The sequence below is a fragment of the Ammospiza caudacuta genome, chromosome 7 (genome assembly GCF_027887145.1).
Source record: "Ammospiza caudacuta isolate bAmmCau1 chromosome 7, bAmmCau1.pri, whole genome shotgun sequence".
In the NCBI taxonomy this organism is placed as follows: Eukaryota; Metazoa; Chordata; class Aves; order Passeriformes; family Passerellidae; genus Ammospiza; species Ammospiza caudacuta.
Window position 1 is genome coordinate 38,051,650 of NC_080599.1, and position 21,072 is coordinate 38,072,721.

The window sequence follows — 21,072 nt, forward strand, 5'->3', positions numbered from 1 at the left end:
TCTGCTCCAGATGCTGAAGAACCCTGTAAGAGCTGCCATCTTTCAGTACAGCAGTGCGTGTACTGAAACTTTACAGATGAAACTTTAACGAGTGGTCCTGGAAGAGTCATTTTCTATGAAAGAAAACAAAAAGATACACTGGAAAACCTGCCCCTGAAGGTCATAGGATGAAGATGGCCACAGTTCAGTACTCATAAACACTCACAAACATTTATACCAGTGCACAGGGAGAGAATTAAATGGATTGAAAATCTTGGGGTCAGAGAAGAAAATCTCTGGACAGGTAGGGAGAGCCCCTCCTCCTGCCTAGCCAGGCTGTGTGCTGATTTGAGTAGGTATGTACCACATAATCTGCTGCCTGCAGACAGTGTGAAGACACTGATACTAAAGCTGACTCATGATTTTCCCTTATTGAAGATGAGAAATGGAAAGAGAGTAACAGAAGATGAAAGGAAAAAGGCGAGGGAACAGAGATGTTAGCTATGCAGATAATGTGGATTCGGAGCTTTCAAAACCGTTTGAGCGGAAAGGACTGAAACATCAGCAGAGACGTGGGGGCCCTGGTGCTGGAGAGATCACATTTTATTTTACAGCCTCCTGCCTCGGCAGAGTAATCAGTTGTTAAGAAGGTCCTGTGATGGAGCTGAGGCCTCTCCCTCCCCTCTGTGGCTGTGCCTGTGACTGATTACCTCTGTCAGGATTCTGTGTGCCTTCCAGTCTGAGCTCTCACCTCCTACTGACAGCCTGATGGACAAGCTAATGTGACCCTACCCTGTGGAGGAGCAGCCAGGGTTGTGCAGCTGCAGAGCTGGATCAGGTACCTGCAGCTCCTCTTGCCTGGGCCGTGCCTGTCACAGCTCAGCCGGGTCCCGAGGCGGGCGATGGCAGAAGATTCATCTCTGTGCCCTGGGGCTTGCAGAAGGCACCAAGAGAGGGCTTTTGAAAGGAGCCCAGAGCTGCATTCTACCACTACTTCAAGTCCTCACCAGCTCTAGGGAGCGAGGGATAGCAGGGCCAGGGGACACAGGCATTAGGCTTGACAGGGGCAGATGGGGGCCCACCTCATTTCCTTGGTCTCCAATCTCTGGGCAGCTGCTGGGTGTTAGGAGGGGCAGTTGGCTTTAACCCCCACCTTCCCTGCAGATCCAGCCTGCCCAAAAAACTTTGCAGAACTGGCTCGGGACAGCTGGCTACACAGAGGTCAGGCTTTGTGGGGAAGAGTTTCAGACTTTGTGGAGAAGAGTTTCCTGCCACCTCCTCCTGCTGCTGTGCAAACAGAGTCATGGCACAGGAGAGGTACGTGCTGCCCACAAGAAGGGCTGTAGGCTCACAGGAGGGTGGTGTGGTCTCTGCAGGCAGCACTTCACCAACCAGCATGCAAACTAAGTGCACATCCCACCAGCTTGCTCGAGAAGAGCAGGAAGAGGAAATGGCAATCACTTCAAGCTATTGGATTGAGATCAAAGGAGAAAGCAGACTTCAATTCTCCCTGAGCAGTACCCACCCCAGGCACAACACAGGAATTTACAGCCTCCCTCTTCTGTGGTGTGATAGTCAAGGACCTTTCTCTAAATGTACTTGGAACATCTCATACGTGTGTACTTGTCTAGGTGGGAGTCTGGCATGGAACTGGGATGTTCTCTGCTTCCTAAGCGGAACAAAACTGTAAGGCATCATCCAAGAGGCACTTCAGTGAAGGACCAAGATGAAGTTCTGGTACCCTCAGACCCCTCTGCATCTCATTGACCAAGTAACTGAGTTTATGTCTGGAGTTCCACTGTTGCACCACAGTCACTGAAGAAGAGAGGAGAAGGATCTGCAGGAAAACCAATATTGGCTTCCCATAGCTGGGACTGTTGAGGGCTTGAATCTGTCTTTTGCAAGAGCCTTGGTCAGGGAAAACAGCCGTTCCCTGGTGAGACATGACTGTGCTGTGTTGAAGTGTAAAATGAAACATTTAAGCATTGCAGCTGCCATAAATACACACTGTTAGCTTTAGCACTTCCCAGAGCCATCCTGCCTCATGCACACAGCCCTCTCTCAGTTCTTTTTATGACTGCTCCTGGGCTTTTCAGATCAATTTGTCTTACTGACCAACCTTAAACAGTTAAGAAGCTATTGAGCTAGTTTAAGGAAGGAAATGTTTTGATCTGTGGATTAAATTTTTGTAATGAAACTGAATTTCTACCAAGGTATTTATGCAGGCCTGGCTTTTCACAGTCGTTACTCCAGCACAGATCTCAAGGCATTTCTTTGCACTCTGATCTAATGCAAGATTAAAGTCCACTGAAACATTAGAGCAAACAGAGTTTGAGCGTTAAACACTCAGTTTAAAATCCTAGGGCATGATAAACTCCCTGCTATGTTGTGAGAGGCCTCCTGAGCCCAGCTCTGCTCTGTTGTTCTTGAGTGAGGGATCACATTCTGCCCCTGTAGCTCCATGAAGGCAGGCTGGGTGTTCCACCCACAGGGACATGCTTTTGTGGGAAAAGTGAGTACCAGGCCTGGGATCCTTCCTATGGCAGGACTTGTGCCAGCTTTTAAATAGCAGGGAGGAGTGTGTGGCTGCTGGCTGAGGTGTGGGCAGGCTGGCACGGGTGGGACATAAACAGCAATGGCTTGGGTTCAGCTAAGTGTGCAGCTGTGGAAAAGGTACTGAGGGTGTGTGGAAAGAGAGCCTTTAGTGACCGTAATACATAGTGAGGGTCTTGGCTTTATAAAAAACATGTAGGGGGAACTTGACCTCTCTGCTGAAATTTACTGTTAGGATGGTTTAGGGAATGATTGTACTGCAGTTTCATGGCACCTAATAAGTGAACTATAATAAAATCTTAGAGAAACATTTCTCCAACAGCTTCTTTTTTTTTTGAATTTAGAGAATAAAACAGTAAATATTTTGAAAGTATGCCATGTATTTTACTGCTGAGATGAGTACTATGCCACTGTGATAGGCTGCTGCCTTCGAAAGCCACCTCAAATAGCCTGAGTTCAAAAGGCAACTTGTATCTTTGATGCCTTTTAGTGCTTGTGTTACACTTGCAGCTTCCCAAACATTTCAGCAGTGTTCACTGAGCTTCCCAGGGTCCTCAGGAAGTTGGTATCTGAGCAGTTTCACAGCTGGCAGGTCAGGCTCAGAAGCAAGGTTTGCCAGGTCTCACACTGTGAATCAGGGGCAATAATACCTATCTTCACTTTCATCTCTGTGCTTGAACCCATGGGCCGGTGCTTCCCCCAGGCAGATTTAGTAACGTGAGCTGTAACACATCACCTTGGCTGAGAGAGTTCTGTGTGATCTCTGCAAGCCTCCTTTGGAGCACCAACCACAAAGAGCACTGCTGTGGGCATGCATGCCAGCAGCCAGTCTCTGCTGTCTCTCCACCCAACTCAGCTTTGATGCCCTGCAACCCAAATCCAGCCAGAAGAGTTCAGAGCCTGTATTGAGCCTGGATGGCCAGGAATCCGTGTGAGTTTTTGGTGGGGATTAGTTTGTGTAGAAGCTTTCCCTGCAGGGCTGCTATTGCCAAATGAGTGTTTGCCATTTGGTGTTGTGTAATTGGGAGTGAGAAGCTGTTTCCTCAGTACATGCACAAGTTTCAACCTCTCTCCAAACCACACACCACTGCTGGAGAGGAGCAGCTTAGTGTAAGCTCTGTGTGAGATCTCAGCTTCTCTTGCACTGATGATGACAGATGGCACTTTGTGGTTTTGTGAAGTCCCCAGAGCATTTTGCAAATGATACAGGAAAAAGAAGCTCTAGAAATGCTGTATTGGTTCTTCCCTGCAGAGAGTGCCTCTGTTTTGTGTGTTGAAGTCTTTGGTTCTCAACAAGAGATGGTGACTGGAGGATCACTAGAACAGAAACTGGAGATTAGGCAACAGAGCTGTTGTGAGTGACTTGTGAAGCAGCAGTCACCCTCAGAGCCTGGTTGGTACAACCTGTCCCTTCTTGCTTCTGCTCATGGAAGAGGCAGAAAAATGCAAACAAAGTCAGAAGGGGAAAGTACTGCAAAGTACAAAAAGTAAGCGGGGGCTCTCCCCCTGAGTGAGAAGGAAGCTCTTTGTCTGTTTGTGTGAATGATCTCAGACTCATTGCTCAGGCTAGCAGCATGTCAAAAATTGCTCTATGCCATTTCTTCCCTTGACACAGCCTGTGTCAAGTGACCCTCTGTGTATAAGTGTTGTAATTCCCCCAACCCAGTTCTGCTAACCCCTGCTGTTGTCGTCATTGTCATCCCTTTCCTACACGTTGCCCCTTAAAATTCTGTGTCTCCATTTTTCTCTCCTCCTTCCTTTCTCCCTCGTCAGTGGAGAGCTGAGGACTCCGTCGACCACGTAAGTACCACTTGTGTGAATTCCAGGTTGGAAGAGAGGGGTTTGGTAAATCGATTTGTGAATTTTGTAGACACAGTACTGTCAAAACATTCCTTTCACTCCTTTAATGAGGCTGGAGAGTCACATTGTGACACCTTCTACAAGCAGCAAATCCAGAAAAAATTGGCATTTAGATAGCTCCTAAATGCAGAAAAGCAATTGACATTTCCTATAATCTGTATTTCCAGCTTGTTGCAGTGTAGTTTTAGGCAGGTTCAAGTGATCAACTCAGGAGACTCATCCTGCAGTAGTTGGCCCACCAAGTTATGTGGTAAAATTAGATACATAATCTTTAAACCACATTGATCGTAGTCATGAGAAATAACCTACACCCCTCAACCATGACCTTTGGTTGAAACACAGATAGTAATAAGAAAACAATCACATTTAAACAGTTAAATCCAGTTTTTCCCCACATAATTCTGAGATATAAATTTGGAGGAACAAACTAGAAAATGACCTTTTTAGAGTCAGCAATTCAATTACGTGCCCTACTGTGAGCTTCCCCAGCACGATGCATTTCTCCTCCTGCTTTATGCAGAGCATTCTTGCTCGGAGTGGCTGTGTCATGACAGCACTGTGTTTGCATTATGCAATCAGACCTTCTTTCATCCATCCCTCGTCTCTCTCCTCCTCCCAGCTTGCTTGCTTCGCTCCCGGTGGCATGCTTCCGCGTGAGAACTTCTCTTTGCATGGGTTTGGGAGGAGTGAATTCTCCTGGGACGTTCAGAGTGTGCAGGTTTTGTGAGAGTGCTTCCCGCGGCTCCACTGGCCCGGTGGGACTGCGCGGCCACTCACCCGCACACACCATCTGCTGCAGGGGCGGACTGGGGTCGGACTCTGGTTCACACGGTGATTTTGGCGGGGTTCTTGTTGGTGCTTGTTGATACTTCTCTGGGCTGGCTGGTTCTGCGATGGTAATGTGGTGATTTGGATGAGTAAGCCTCAGCAGGGAACCTGAACCAGCAGCACTGACTGGAAATCAGCAGGTTTAATAGCATGGGTGTTTGTGCGAGTGAGTGATGGGAGAGTGGCTGCAACCATAGGCACCCCTGGTAGCCCTCAGTCTGGCAAGGATCCCCTGGGCAGGGGTCATACCCCTGGAGCAGCTTCTGACAGTGCTCATGCTGCCTGTTCTCAGCAGCTCAAACTTAACCCGCTCCATCTCTGCTCATCGCCTTGTCTGAAGGGATAAATAACCAACATGGAGCCGCTGCCTCGGTTCCAAAAGCTTCCCCAGCCCCTTCTCCAGCCTGCTCATCTCTTGCTCCCTGACCCAGTGGGTTATTAGTGCTAATGGCCCAGACACTCCCACAGCACCACAGATGCGCGCTGCTCAGGGGTACCTGCCCAAGCTGCTGGGAGCTGCTGAGCTCACTCCTTCACAGGCCTGGCCAGCCAGGCTTGGCACCAGTCACATTGCTGCTGGAGGCCAGGAGGGAGGAGCGGTGCTCCTCTCTTTGATCTCAAATTGAAGTGTCGAGCCATGCCCTCCTCCTGCCCAAAGGAAGCCAGAGCTTGCAAGGATGCACCCTGTGAGTCCGCCCCCCTCCCAGACCTCCCACGATGGAGGTTTTCCCTCCAGGTCTTGCCAGGGCCTTGCACTGACCTATCCCATCCCTGCAACCCAGTGCCTGGCAAGGAGGGCGAGCACAATGCTTAGAGCTGCAGGTGCTCCCTGCCCGGGGCCCCCACCCCTGCACTGCCTCCCTGTGCTCCCCACGGCTCTGCTGCAAGACACAACTTTAAAAACCCTGGAATTATCCCCTAAGAGGTTCTCACAGCCAGGTGAACTGACTTTTGCTCTGGTTCACAGCTCCATAGTCCTCTTACTTAGCTTTCACACAGGACCAGATCTGGATCAGATCTCCCTCTTGGCAGAAGCCGTGGGAGAGCAGAGCTGCTGACATGGGTTGCTGGTGGGTCCCTGGAAAGGCCAAGTGTTAAAGGCAGGGGTTGAAATGAGACACATGAGTGTTGGAGTGGCAGCAGTTGTTTGCTGGCTCTGTGCAACATGTGTGTTTGAGCACGATGCATGAGTGTGAGCCAGGGAGTGTTGTCAGTGTGTTGCTGTTGGAGACACTGACCCTGGTGCCTTCCTTTGGCTCACTCCAGTAACAAAGATTTACTCTTCTCGTTTGCCTCCTCTCTGCCTCGTGAATGTGCTCCCAGGAGACAGTCATTGGAGGCCTGCTGCCGGAAACCACCTACTCCGTCACAGTTGCTGCCTACACCACCAAAGGAGATGGTGCCCGCAGCAAGCCCAAAGTCATCACCACCACAGGGGCAGGTGAGTGTGGGGAGCAGTGTCACAGCCTCGTGGGGTGATGGTAAAACCTCCCAAGAGGTGCGTGGGGAGCATGGCCAAGGCCAGGAGGAAGCAAGAGGGGTGGAGATGCTGCAGAGGTACAAACTCTTGTGATCTCTAGCCCGTGCTTAACAGACTTTGCCACTGGATCACCTGAGCAAACTGCAGCAAACAGATGGAGATACTCTACCAGGGCTGGTGAGAGAACATTGAAACTCATGGGTCTGAGCTCATCTGCATAGTCCAGAGACCTGGGAAGAGGAAGCCTGAAAGTCCAGGCTCTCCCTCAGCTTTGGAATCCTGGCCTGTCCTCACCTTGTTCCTTTAGGCAAGTGCCATTTCTTGCTTCCTGTGGTGACTGCAGTGCTGCCTGGAAGGGCCCTTGGCACAGCGGGCTCCTGAGAGGGGCTTCTCAGCTCCCCTCTGCCATTGATACTGCTTACATGGCTGAGCCTGGCTGCTCCTAGAGCCATGGTAAAACCTGGAATGCCACAGAAGTGCTGCAGACACAACTTCTAGGTCCTGGTGATCCCAGCCGGTTTGGTTCTGCTGTCTCAGTAGGTCATACCTGCGCCTGGAGCTGGAGCACCCAGGAGTCATCTGGCCCTTCCCTCCAGGTGTGGTCAAGCTTGCCTTTGGCAGTGGTACCAACTAGTTGACACTGTCTTGTCCACTCACTAGCCTGTCCTGCAGCCAGTAATCCTGCTGCTTCCTCACAGCAGCCACGGGAACAGCGTTTACCAGTTGTTATTATGGGAATGCAGCTTGTGCAAACCGAGAGCGTTTGTTCCTGGTGCTTTTAAACAAGGAACAGCTTGCTGTCTCCTCAGCACTGCATATGGGGAGCTCCAGAGGTAGTTTCCACTGTCACAATCTCAAATGCTGTCTCCCTGGTGCCTTGCCATGATGTATTTTCTGTTCATCAAATTGCTACAGCTGTCCTATAAACAGGAAGAGCTTCCTAAACATCCCAGTGTTGTACTGTAAATCACAGTGGATCTTCCCATGTTATCATGCACATTTTAAGGTTAATATTTGGAATCAGCTTTGAAAATACTGTGTCCCTTAATACTAGCTGCTGTTAGACGTTGTATTATGAGTGCAAGGAGGATGGCACTGGCAATGGCAATGTAATTATATGTCGTAGATACCTATAAAACCGCTCTCAGGATCTTTGTACAGGCTCCACTGCGGGCATGACCTCAAAGGGGAGCGTTGGTGTCGCCCTCTGATGGCAGAAAGCGGGCATCATTCTGGCAAATTCAGTTTTCTCTCGTGCTCGACTGTGGGCTCACACATTTCAAAAATCTGCAAGGATATTTAACTAGGTTTGGCTGCAATCCCTTTTCTTTTTTTTTTTTTTTTCTTCTTTTTTTCATATCTATGGCCCCATGCCTTTGATTCTGAGTATCTTCCCAATCAGTTGATTTGTTTACAAATCTGAGCTGATGTGAAGACGCATCCTTTTTTTAACTGAAGGAGATCAAGGTATTAAACCATCAATTTAAAGCCATCAGTTCCTAACCAGTGACGGCGACACCCCTTGACTTGTGCAGCATAAGCAGAAATCCTGTGGAACGCTTGTGTTCACCTCTCCCATCAACACTGACATCATGAATCTGCTTCTCAACTAAACCAAAATATATTCTGATGGCAAACAGCCCACCCAGCTCTGCTCGCTGCCTCTGCAGATGGTAAAACTGCAAGGTTTCAGGATGAAATTTGTCTGCCTCCAGACAGACCAGGGTGCTGGAATCGGGCTTCGGGGTGTCCCTTGTGGTGCAGTGCCTCAGGGCCAGCATGGCCTGGTGCTGGGCACTGCCTGGAGTGTCTGAAGACCGCTGATTGGGAGGACGGGATTCAGATCTTCTCTGAGATAAATATGATGCTTTGAGGTACCTTAAACATTTCCTGTAAGAGGGGATGAATTTTGGGGCTGGATATGGCTGAATTTATTTCCAGTTTAAGTGGCAGCACGTGGGAAAATGGCAACCGAGAGCTGGCTGGCTCCAGCTTCCCTCGCCACCGGATTAGGGTCAGTCTGCCTCTATCCCTGTGAGTTGTCTGTCATCCTCTTCACCCTGTTGTCTGAACTTTCCCACTTTCCTCACTCCTCATGGACTGAGCAGCACGGAGGCGGTCCTTCTTCCCTCCTCCCAGGCTATAGATGGTCATTGTGTGTTTATGTTGCAGTCCCGGGGAAGCCCACCATGATGATTAGCACGACAGCCATGAACACAGCCCTCATCCAGTGGCACCCACCCAAGGAGATGGTAGGGGAGCTGCTGGGTTACCGGCTGCAGTACAGACGGCTGGATGAGGAAAAAATGAACACGATAGACTTCGGGAAGAGAGACCATCACTACACAGTGACCAACCTGCACAAGGGGGCCACATACCTCTTCAGGCTGTCTGCCAAGAACAGAGCTGGCCCAGGAGAGGAGTTTGAGAAGGAGATCACAACTGCCGAAGATGTGCCGAGCGGCTTCCCGCAGAACCTGCGTGTGGTGGGTCTCACCACGTCCACCACAGAAGTTGCCTGGGACCCCCCGGTCTTGGCAGAAAGGAACGGCAAGATCGTCAACTACACAGTGGTATACAGGGACATAAATAGCCAGCAGGACCTGGCTAACATCACCAAGGACACGAGTATCACTTTGACAAATTTGAAACCTGATACCACTTACGACATCAAAGTGAGGGCCCGCACCAATAAGGGGGCTGGGCCACTCAGCCCCAGCATCCAGTCCCGGACCATGCCTGTAGAGCAAGGTAAGTGTCCCTCTAACAAACCCCAGCAGGAAGCTCTGCCTCCAGGACAGGGATCTTTGCTTTGGTTCAGGAGGCTTCGCTCCCCTCTGCTCTGACTGGTGTGATCAGGTACTGTGTGGCTCCCCAGTCTAAAACTATTTCAGTGAGGGAAAGCTCAGCAAAGATTTTCTAAAGTTGCCATTTGGGGGGAGAGGGACGTTGGTGGTACCTTCATTGCATCCACAGGCACACTTGGATGTTTTATCTGTACATGAAAGGCTCTTGCTTGAACTGGAGCAGGTGGCTGAGTAGGATCATCTGCAGATCCAGTACCTGAATTAGCTGTTTGATCATGACAAAGGGCCAAGGGAGTGTGAGTGGAGTGGGGATAGAGAAAGGCTGCAGCTCAGCCTACAACTTCCTTTCTTGTGATGCTGAAAAGTAGTCAAAAAGCAGAACTCCTCTGGAGACTGTAGATTTGGTAAAAGGCTGCTGCTCTCTTCTCCTCATTTCTTACTTCTCTGCTGTAGCTGAACTCTTTGACCTCTGCTGCTGAGTTAGACAAAGAGACTTGGAGTCGAGCTGCCGCCTGGCTCTCTTCTGACTTGGCTTTGCAGTGCTCAAATACCTTGTTTTTCATTCCAGTGTTTGCTAAGAACTTCCGTGTCAATGCCGTCATGAAAACATCTGTGTTGCTGAGCTGGGAAGTGCCTGACTCCTATAAATCTGCAGTGCCTTTTAAGGTAAGAGTGGGATTTGGAGAGCAGGGAGCTCCATGTAGTAGTGAGCAGGACAGTGAATAGCAGCATCAGCTGGGTCCTGTTGGTCAGGCTCACCACTGTAGTTCCATGATGGTGGTCACACAAGCTTGTCCTGATGCCTGACATGGAGCTGAGGTGTGAAAAGTTATAAATTTGATTTAATCACAAGAAATTAGCAGCTAGTGAATAAAACTAACTCCTTTTACAAGTCCTGTCTCAAACATACATATCACCCTCATGAGTTACTTCAGAGTATCAGGGCAGATGCATTATCTCAGGGAGTGAAGAGAGGAAGCATCATCAAACTTCCTGAAGGTCTTACAGTGTGAGCAGCACAAAATGAGTCAGTACAGAGAGAACTCTGCAGGAATGCTGCTCTGTTTTCACCAGTACAGTTCAGGATGTGGTGTCATCCAGCAGACTGCAGACAACACTGATGACCCTGCCTTCCTGCTCTTGTCTGACCCCCAGTACTTGTCACTTATGTGGGTGAAAGACTGGAATGTGTAGATCTCAGTGCAGTTTCTCTCCTTTAAGAAACAAGACCAACATGTCACATCATTGAAGATAACCTTCCCAGTCTCAGCACCAATCTGCTGCCTCTGCAAAGGTGCTGGGGCAGAAGCAGTGTGACTTCTCTTTCTCCTTGCCCCCTGCCATGTGTGCCTAAAGTGCAAATACAAGGCCTACATGAGCTGTGGGGGATCCATGGCCAGGGGAATGAGGAGAAATCTTGAACTGAATCCACATCAAAGTGTGTGAGTACCTCCCCTTCCTTGTTACTAACTCTCCTTGTTTAAACCCTGAAGCTGAATTATCTTGATCAATAGCAGGCACTTGTTAACATACAGTTTAGCTGAATAGACAAGGCTTTTGTGAAGACCTTGTGGTATTCAAAGCTCTCCCAGATGCAGGGCGCATTAGGATCAGTGTTCAGATGTCTGGCTGCAAGGAACTTCACAGAGCCTGTTACTTGGCACTCTGCTGCAGAGCCAGTGTGCTGCATTTTGCCTTGTCTCATGGCCCAAAGCCCACATTGCTGTCTGGCAGTGCAGTGCTGGAGAGGGACAGTGTGACCCTGGGAGCATTCCTATCGCACAGGGATGGGAGTGGCTGGAGCCAGGGATGCAATGCTGATGCCCTGTCTGTCTCCTCTCCTGGCTGCATAGCTGTGATTGCTATCACAAGGTGATTCAGGGGCTGCCCCTGCTGTGGGTTGACCCTCTGCTGACATGGGAGATGGCATTAGCCACTTGTTAACTAAGAGCAGTCATGCAAACCAGAGTGTTAGAAGGATATTTCTCTAATAGTGCCTTCTTATTATGAATATTCCCAGACTTGCAGACACAGGTGAGTCAAGGCCAGGAGCTGAGGGTCAGCTCTAAATCGTTGATTGTGCCAGGTGAAAGAAATCCTTAACCTTCAGGATTCTGTGTTTTTATAAACAAGGTTCACCTCTCTCCTCCAATTCAGGCACATGGGAGGCTGAGGCCAGAGCATAATACTGTAACTAGCATAGCAGATAAATCTCCATGGGAACAATTAGTATTATCTACACTTGATAAACAGTCTCATGCTAAATCTATGTCCCAAAGGGTGTCATACTCTACTTTAACAGATTTAATTAAAGTAGATATTGTTCCGACAATGAATAGTGAGGCACAGGCAGGACTGGTGCTTTTTTTATTAGAGAATGAACTGAGACCTTAAGATTTTTCATTGCTGCCAAATCAATAATGAAGTTTTGAGATCTCTTTGGGGGATTTTCACAGCTTCTTCTGGTCCAAGAGATAAATTCCTTGTAAAATGTTGCCCAGCAGTTGTAGTGGTGCAAAGGCACTATTCCTTTTTTTTATTCCACCTGCAAAAGGCTGTTCTGGAGCTTTCTTGGAAAGTGCAAGATAGATACAACCTTCTCCTTGGGGAAAGGGCATTTTCCTGAGATACATTCTTCAACTTAAGTGTGGGACAGAGGATATATTGGTTAAATGCAGCATTACAAGGTATTTTAGAAATGGGCAGAAGGAACAGTGCCTTTTGAAAATTATAATGATCTAGGTTTGGAAATAACCCCTGAGAATGCTGAGCAGTGCTTTCTCACACTGTGTCCCATAGAATGTAGTAATTACTCCTGCCTGCAAATACTCCAGCCTTGTCTACTTTTCCATCGAGTTGTTATCTTTCCCAGTGTTGCACACTATGTGTCTTTTCATCTTTTAGTTCAATACATTCTGTACTGCCTTGAAATCAAATATGAGAACTTCAGCAGTGATATTTGGACCCACCTAACTTTGCAAATCTTCTCCTGTAGGTAGGAGCAGCAGAGATGACATTTTACAGCAATCTGTGGCTAGTCAGCACTGTTTGGCAGTTCAGAGCCCTTGGGCCAGATTTGCTGCTGACTCTGGTAGTTACCAGTGGGCCATGATGCAACCTCTAAATAGCATTCCTGCTTGAGCTTCCAGGCATCTTCCAGCTGCACATGGATGACTGTCTCTGAGCCCTTACATTGGTGTAAGGTTTACGTAGAGGCCTTAACTAATGGTGCGTAACATTTGAGAAGACAATGTGTTGTGGCAGGTAAAGGGCCGTGGAACTGCTGCAGCAGCTGTGAAAAGGAGGGATGGCAGAGAATGCTTCAGGAAAGCATTGCAAATGCCAATTTCACTGTCTTTGGATGCAAACTCCTGTGCATGGCAATAAAAATCATCATCTGGTGTTAGCACTTAGATTCGGAGGCTGTGTCTTTGCCAGTTACAGTGCAGAGCAGGCAAGGAAACTGAACTGAAATGCTTACCATCTCTTCTGCCTCCTCTTGCTGTAGGAAAATGGCTCTGTCCCCAGCACATGCTCATGTGCAGGCAGTTGGTGGGTGTCTTCCCTAGAGCACACTGAGAAGCAGTTGGTGATGCCTTTATTAGGGAAGAATTCGTAATGAGAAATCTTATCCAAGAGGCAGCAGAACTCTGTGGGCTTATCATCCTTTCAGCATAACTTTTAATGCTGGAAGTTTGGTTTTGTTCAAATCTGTGTGGGAGCACATGAAAGAGAGGTCTTGCTGTTCCCCAGAACATACCCTGACTTACAGGCACCTGGTGTATCCAGACCTGTACTGTTGCAATGTCATTGGAAGGGGTGGTGCTAGTCCAGACAGCAGAGCTGCTAAGATGATTTGAAGTCTAGTAGTCCTGTCTTTGGTGTACATACTTCTGTGTTAGAGCAACTACATATCTGATTCCAGTGCTGCAAGAAGCATTTCTTCATTTTGATTTTTCTCTTATTTTAGCACTCAGCTGATGCACATGTCTTTGGAGAAAGGAATTAAAACCTGGGAGAAAATATTATCAAGAGGAGTCACAACAGAAAACAATTCTCTGGCTGTTCTACTATGCCACCTTTGACAGCTTTTCTCACATGTGGAGCAGCAGCAGGGCCTTTGTCCCTGCAAACCTGTTGCTTTAGTTACTTGGTGCTTACTTTCACAGTCCATTCCTGAAAACTGAAGCACATCAACAAATGAGATTGATTGCATCTCTTCTCCATAGCTGCCCTCTCTCTGCTGCTGTGTTTCCTGTTAGGAGTCTTTTCTCAACAGCAAAGCTGGAGCTCTTTTCCTATCCTGATCTCCATGCAAAGTGACATGGAGAGGATTGAAGCATGCTGTGGGTGTTGCTGTTTGGGTAGCACAAAAGCTGAGCTGCAAATTCTAGGCCTAGCCAGGTCCTTGTGCTCTGCTGTCCTTCAGATCTCTTTCCAGGACCTCTCTTTTCCTTCCAGCTCCAACACTGAGCATTAGAGCAGTGCTAATCAACTGCCCTTGTCCTAGAATGCTGGCAGCTTTCTGTAGAGTTCAGCCACCTGCTGAAAAGGGGACTTGAAGGAAAGTTTGGTCCCACCCCTTGCTGCTGGCATCAGCCTGAACAGTGGGCTCAGCTGGTGAAAAATTATTTCAAGTAATTAATCTTCCACAGAGCTGTCTTCTCTCTCTTTCAAGGCCACTGTTGAAACAAGCACATTTTACCATGGGGTTTCTGCCTGTAACACCTAGTAACTGGCATGGTTTAACATGCTCCAGCTCTACTATTGCCAGTTTTTGGCATGCTGTGTCTCTGCATCACTGTCAGAAATCCAGCACTCCCCTGCCATGCTGGACAGTCACCTGGTGCAAAGAAATGTGCTAGTTTTTCACAGCTGGGACACAACCTATGGCTTCTCTAGCTGTGTACACCCCATTGGTCTCTGTCTCTGGGAACTGTGGGAGTTCTTGCTTTGCAGAGGCAGCACCCAGAGTTTTGGGGTAAGGAGTTGTTCCAGCAGGATCAGGATCAAGGTTCCCAGTGCAGATGGGCTGCTGGGTGCAGCTGATCCATCAGTGCCCATGGCTGCTGTGCCTGGGGGGAGGTGGGGGTCCTGCATATCTGCAACAGGGCATTGAGGAATGTTGCTAGCTGAGGGGGCCACAGGGGAGGCTGTGTGTGGGGGCTGCCCCCAGCCAGCAGCAGCTCTGCCCTGCCCTGCCCACAGCCCTCGCTGCAGGCACGGCAGGGAAGAGCAGCTCCGACCTCCTGCCCACGGCTGTGGCGCCAGCATCTGTTGCCATGGCGACAGGGTGTCACACCTGCAGAGCCGCCATCCTGGGTACCAGTTTGTGAGCCCTGTGCCGGATTTGTCAGATCATTGGTGAGGCGTGTAACCCCCCGGTCACCTTGCTGGGAGGGGGATGATCTGCCTTAAGCATCCAACCAGGCATCAGCTGGCAGACATGGGAGTGACACCAATTTAAAGCAGACAGGATTTTACATCACAAGCCTCGTGAGACAGGAAACAAAGACCCATTCATTTCCACATGGGGGCAAGGCACAGCTATCTGGATTCCTCCCCCAAGTAGGTACTGAAAAGCAGTGCATGTGGTACCACCAGCCTCACTGCTGGCCTGGCCACCCAGGCTGAGATGACCCCTCTGTGCTCCATCACTGCGAGGCACAGGGAGCACAGCTCACCCACCCTCTGCTGGGGGTTGCTCTTCTTTAGCTAAAGATTTATGGCTGTTTACAAAGCATACAGTAGCCAAACCACCTGAGGGAGGGCCCAGAGCCAGACTGTCATCTCTAGCGCTGCTATTTTCAGTGTGAGTTTGCAGCAGCAGCTGCCAGCTGCATGAACATGTCCTTTACCTGTTTCAGATTCTCTACAATAGCCAGAGTGTGGAGGTGGATGGCCACTCGATGAAGAAGCTCATAAGTGACCTCCAGCCAGACACAGACTATTCCTTTGTGCTAATGAACCGTGGGAGCAGTGCAGGGGGGCTCCAGCACCTCGTCTCAATCCGCACTGCTCCTGATGTCCTGCAGAGCAAACCCATCGCCACAAACAAGTACATACAGGAAGGAAAATTCACACTAACTCTTCCCAAGGTGCAGACCACTGTGCCAGTTCGGTAAGTGCCATTCCTGGGAGGAAAGGGCAGGGTGGGGGGCTAGGGGTGGGGAGAGAAAGGCAGGGCAGACCTCTGCCAACATGTGGATTTTGTAACCTGGGAGTGAATTTCCAAGCAGGCTGTGTTACAGAGGCAGGCATTTACCCACATTATGGATCATGGTCTTGGCTTTTTCTGAGCAAATATTGATGTGTAATAAAATTAAGACAATTCTCTGACAGTTTGCCCTCACCCTGGTGGGTATACTCCAGATGCTACCGGCAAAAATACAGTTGAGGATCAGGAGGGACTTTCTCTGACACTGTATAATATCCTTTAAATAAATAATGCCTAAAGCCTCAAGGAGATTAAAAAAGCGAGTTTGTGGAAGTCTTATTCGTTACTGTGGTATCCTTGAGCTGAAGCACAATTTCCCCAGGGTTCTTGCTACAATCCGATTATATAAATGTCCTTCTCACAGCTCCTACATCAGCCTCTGGAACCCAGTCTGTAGATCTTCATTATCCTAATGAGTGGTAATGGCAATATTCTCTTCTCTGGTGCAGCTGGAAACCAGCCTTTTCCTTACTGAGCTCTTCTGCTGTTTAAAGGCCGGGGAAGGGAGTAGGTCATCCTTGAGTCATATGGCACACATTATTTGGTGACCTGCCAAATGGTCAGGGACACCACTGGGAGATCTGCCAGTGGTCAGGGAGCCTGAGATGGCTCAGGGTCCGGTGTTTACACTTCCATCCTTCCTTCCCAGGTGGTACTACATCGTGGTTGTGCCAGCAGACCAGAGCACCAGCACCCTGACTGCTCGGTGGCGGACGCCTGATGAGATGGAGCTGGACCAGGTAGGAGCCTGCAGCAGCTGCTGTGCTGGAAGTGGTTCCCAAAGAGCCCAGCACACTTTGCCCAGGCCTCCTGGCAGCAGCATGGATGCCATAACACAGGTGCAGGCTGCACATCAGAGATGGGGGCTGTGGGATGGGTGCTCCCTCAGCCTTTATTCGTGACACTATGTAGGAAGGAGGCTGGAGTTAAGCTAAGGAGGAGCCACCTCCCAGAATGTGCCCCCTTAGGAGACCACACTTGAGTGTCTCAGAGCTCTGGCCAGACCCTGTTACAGGTTGTACAGTCCTTGCAGCCTTTTTTGGATTAAACGACCATGCTGGTATTTAAAACAAGCTAGGAGAGAAAACTATTGGTTTCAGTTTATTAGGCTTTTTTTGTCAGGAGGCTTTTCCCTCTCTGGACAGGACCTAAGCCTGCAGTGTAGATAAAGAGTTCATTCTTGTATCTAACAAAACCCACAAAGCTCCCTTCACACCTGCTTGTTAAAGGCTTGGAGCATTCTCCAGCCATTACCCCAAGATGCAGCTTGTGCTGTGCCAGGAGTGCTCTGACACCCAAGGCATGGAACATGTGCAGGTGTCAGGGGACTCCCACACAAGGGCTTTGTGGGCTCTTTCTTCCCCACACACACCACCACCCCCAAAGTGTAAAAGAAAAATTCCAAGAAGTCACACACAGAAAGATCCATTGAGATAACAAAGATGCAAGCTTGAAGCACTCAGAAATGACAAACAGCCAGAAGCTGCAAGTCAGCCCTTGGCTTTATTTACATGACCACACAGTCATTCTTGTGAGGTTCCAGCTCCACAGTTGTATTTGTGGTTCTGTTCTGCAAGTGAAGCACAGCTGTGTGATGGAGAACCATCACCCTGCATATTTTCATTGCAGAAGTTTTCCAGCATCACAGATGCCACAAGGAAAAGAGGACCAGCATGAGGAAGGTTGCTTTGGTCTTCAGCTTTAGATGGTTGAAAGCTATGGAAAGAAATACTTTCTGTCTCTGTCTCTCACCCAGCCTCAGGCGAATTATTTAAGCCAAAATTTTCATTAGCAGCCAGTGTCTTGCATATGTGATGGTTTTGAGTGCTCAGTTTGAGATCCTGGACCTCTCATTTGCAAAGCCTAAGCATCCTCAGCTGCAGAGAAAGTCAATAGGAGCTGAATATAGTCAGTGCTATAAAGAAAATACTAAGTTTTCTCAAAAAACAAAACAAGCTGATGTCTTTTCAATTTGACATTCAAATTTAGTGGATTTTTTTTTTACATTAATGTTTCAGTATTTCTGTTCTTCATCTGTAAAATTGGGATAATCACTTTTATCTTGACTCATATGGGTGTTTGGAAGATAAGATCATTAATGTTTGTGAAGAGCTTGTAATAGTATAGTGATCAGCACCATAGAAAAGCCCATGAGGAAATTATTAATTTTGTCTTCAGAGCTGGATTTGAATAGTAAGCAATAAACAAGGCCTCAGGCTGCATAATGCAAAGAAGAAAACAAAATGTGGAATATCTGCTCTTTGATTAAGCACTGTCTGTCCTGTGTATTGAACAAAGCAGGACTTACAGAAAAGATAGTTTGTGACTCTGCAGTCAGGGGTGCAGCACAATGCACGTACATGAGACAGCTGAATTAATTTTGCACAGGCAGTATTAATTTTCTAATTTTTCAGGATCTGAACTTTGCAGGCCTAGCAGTTTTCTGATGCAGTCTTTTGCTGTGCATTACATGTATAAGTGGCAGAAGCCTCCAGCAACCTTAACCACAATTAGAGCTCTGTGGTTTTGTGTACATGCACATAGAGCTGCATGTTCTGCTCCAAAGAGCTCAGCTGTAATCCCAGCCAGATTCAAGAGATGGGTGTAGGAAGCAAATTCCACACTCCAAAATCTATCTTTCTGCTTTTTCCCCTTGGGATTACAGTGACATTTGTGAAACTAAGATTTCTCCAGCCTCTTTTTTATTTCTTTTTTTTTTCTGGTGCTACTATAACAAGGTATAGTATGACAAGGTATAGTTTTCCTAAATTGCTTCTATGTGAGTACTGAAAGAGGACAAGGATGGACTATCAAGGGGAAAGAGTAAGGGGTTTCTTACCCAGCTTCTCCTCCTCAGGGGGAGTAAGCCCAGCTCAGCAGTGTGACTTTGTGTGCACATCACCATCCCTAGCCCTCTGGTGTTCCCCATCTGCTCTGACAATGTTGCCTTGATAAATTTCTGTGTGAAATGTATTTCATCCCTTCTTCTTCCCTTTAAATTAGAATTTCTCTTCCAAACTTGATGTTCATTTTTATTAATTAGAAAAAAAGATCTTTAACCATTTGAGAGTCATTCTTAGCAGTGCAATTGGATTTTTGTGTGTTGTATCCTTTTTCATTAACTTGTGGCTATGAAATTTGCCATTTTTACTCTGAACATTCCGTGGAATCTGTTACCATTCTGTGTGGTTTAAACAAAGCTCTGCCTGCAGCACAGCAGCAGGTGAGATACAGGGGCACTGGCAGAAGGAAAAGACACAGCAAATGTCACTTTTTCCCTGAACATTACCATCAGCTGCAATTCACATACAGTGTCTGTAGAGAGTGTGAGCTGCTGTCCAGACCAATAATTAGGCCACAGAACGTGGCTTGGTTCTCTCAGAGCCCATTGGGATACATGACTCAGAGGGACAGTCACAGCCAGGCTGTCTCAGCCCTAACATTTTCCATGTCAGATCCCAGGACTCAGGACACTTCCAAAGCCGAGATCCTTGTGGAGGTTCTTGCAGTGAGGTTCTGTGACAGATGGCCCAGCAGTGCCTAAATGGATAATCCCTGCCTCTGGCTCCTTAGTACCACCAGATACAAACCAAACCCAGTTACCTTCTCCTCCTTCCCTTCACCCTGCTGAGTTCTGCAGCCAGGGAGGTGGCAGTGTGAGGTGGTGCCATGCTGTCCTCAGCAGTGATGGCACTTTGTCTGTCCCCAGCTGCTGGAGGCCATCAGCCAGGGGAGCCAGAGCAGGCGGCAGCGGCGCCAGGCAGACAGACTGAAGCCCTACATTGCTGCTCAAGTGGATGTGCTGCCTGAGACCTTCACCCTGGGGGATGAGAAGAACTACAAAGGTTTCTACAACAAGCCTCTGTCCCAAGACCTGAGCTATCGCTGCTTCGTGCTGGCCTCGCTGGAGGATGGGGACACGGTAAGGACCTTCTGGGGACACAGCACAGCCTGTCCTGGCAGAGCTGGGCTGGGCTCGGTGCAGGCAGGGTGAGCAATTGCTGCAAGGCAGGATGACAGCATTTTCTGTGAAGGAAGGAGGGAGGCTGCATGGCTGGCCTGAAGGAGCGGAGGCAGCCGTGGGAATTGACTTGATAAATGGTGTTTTTGGAGGGAAATGGCACCGTGTGCTCCGCATAACAGATGAGTGTGGAGGACAGTGTCAACACACACGCTCTGCACAGGCTCAGTTCTGGCTTGCAGGCTGTGCTCAGAGCCTTGGCACATGATTGGGATGGGTTCTCACTCTGCTTTGGTTCAAGTGTTTGTAGAAAACTGTCCACAAATCCTACCCTGCACAGTGACTGCAGTGAACAGGGTGTTCTCCCTGCAAACCTGCCCTCACAGGCGCTTCTCTGCCCAGAATTTCACTTTGAGATGACACCTGGAGAAAGCAAACCTGTTTCCCATCACAGTGGATTATCAGCAGGGCAAAGGTGCAGAGTTCCCTGCTGTGTGGGGATTCCTGTTCCTGCACGTCTCCCTGCTGGAAAGCAGCAGCGCACAGGCCTGGGCATGGGAGGGGCTGATGCAGGAGCATCAGCAAGGAGCAGCTCTGCAAGAGCTGGACATCAGTGTCCAGCTGTAAACACAGGGCAGGAGTGGTGGTGGCAGCAGTAGCAGCAGCCAGTGTGTAAATAATGGAAATTACAGAGAAGTGCCAAATCCTTTGGTTGGATTCCAAGCTGTGGCTTCCTTCCTCAGCCTCATTTGCTTGTAATGGCTAATTAGGGCTGGTCAGGTTCTTCATTACTCATCCAGCTCACGTGTTCTAGTGGCAAGATGGGCACACTGGTGAGGGAAGAAGAGTCACAGATTAACAACAAGGTAAGGCAGAGGCCTTGAGATGACAATCCTGACAATCCCTTGCAAGAAGAGGTGACCTTAACTAGTTGATCCCAGCTATAATCATCATTTCCTCACTAACATAGACCTGCCACAACCCTCTATTAAGCCACCAGCCAGCAGCAGAGCTCCTACAAACCTCCAAATTCCCTGCTCCTACAGTCCACCTTTCTGCATCCCCTGCTGCATCACATTCGCTTTCATTTGGAGCATGAGGCACTGTCCAAGGCTGTGCCCTGTCTCCCCCACCCAGCTCCTCTGAAATTGCTTCCTCTCTAAGTGTCAGCAGGAGAGCATAACATTGCCCTTCTTCAAAAGCAGAGAGAATGTGATTGAAACACTGTCTCTGGGAGCAGGGGCACCTGCGCCTCTGAGTCTGCCTTTGGAAATGCCACTGAGATAACAGTCCTTCTGATCTCTCCTGCATCTGACTTCCCTTGGAAGGCAATGCCTCCAGAGTGTGTCTGAAAAAATATGAATCTCTGCCTCTTACACAAAGCTTT

General features: G+C 48.7%; 1 protein-coding gene across 4 annotated transcripts in view; it reads left to right on the forward strand.

Annotated features, from left to right (window-relative positions):
- PTPRF (protein tyrosine phosphatase receptor type F) overlaps positions 1 to 21,072 on the forward strand; it is a 374,412-nt gene that overhangs the window by 316,444 nt on the left and 36,896 nt on the right. For 2 of the 4 annotated variants that reach the window (XM_058808942.1, XM_058808943.1), the window contains 7 exons: positions 4,306 to 4,332; positions 6,544 to 6,661; positions 8,873 to 9,451; positions 10,076 to 10,173; positions 15,375 to 15,628; positions 16,374 to 16,464; positions 19,434 to 19,646. In XM_058808942.1, the coding sequence (XP_058664925.1) occupies positions 4,306 to 4,332; positions 6,544 to 6,661; positions 8,873 to 9,451; positions 10,076 to 10,173; positions 15,375 to 15,628; positions 16,374 to 16,464; positions 19,434 to 19,646 (1,380 nt within the window). The remainder of the gene's footprint in view (positions 1 to 4,305; positions 4,333 to 6,543; positions 6,662 to 8,872; positions 9,452 to 10,075; positions 10,174 to 15,374; positions 15,629 to 16,373; positions 16,465 to 19,433; positions 19,647 to 21,072) is intronic. The other 2 variants (XM_058808944.1, XM_058808945.1) reach the window with 1 other exon arrangement.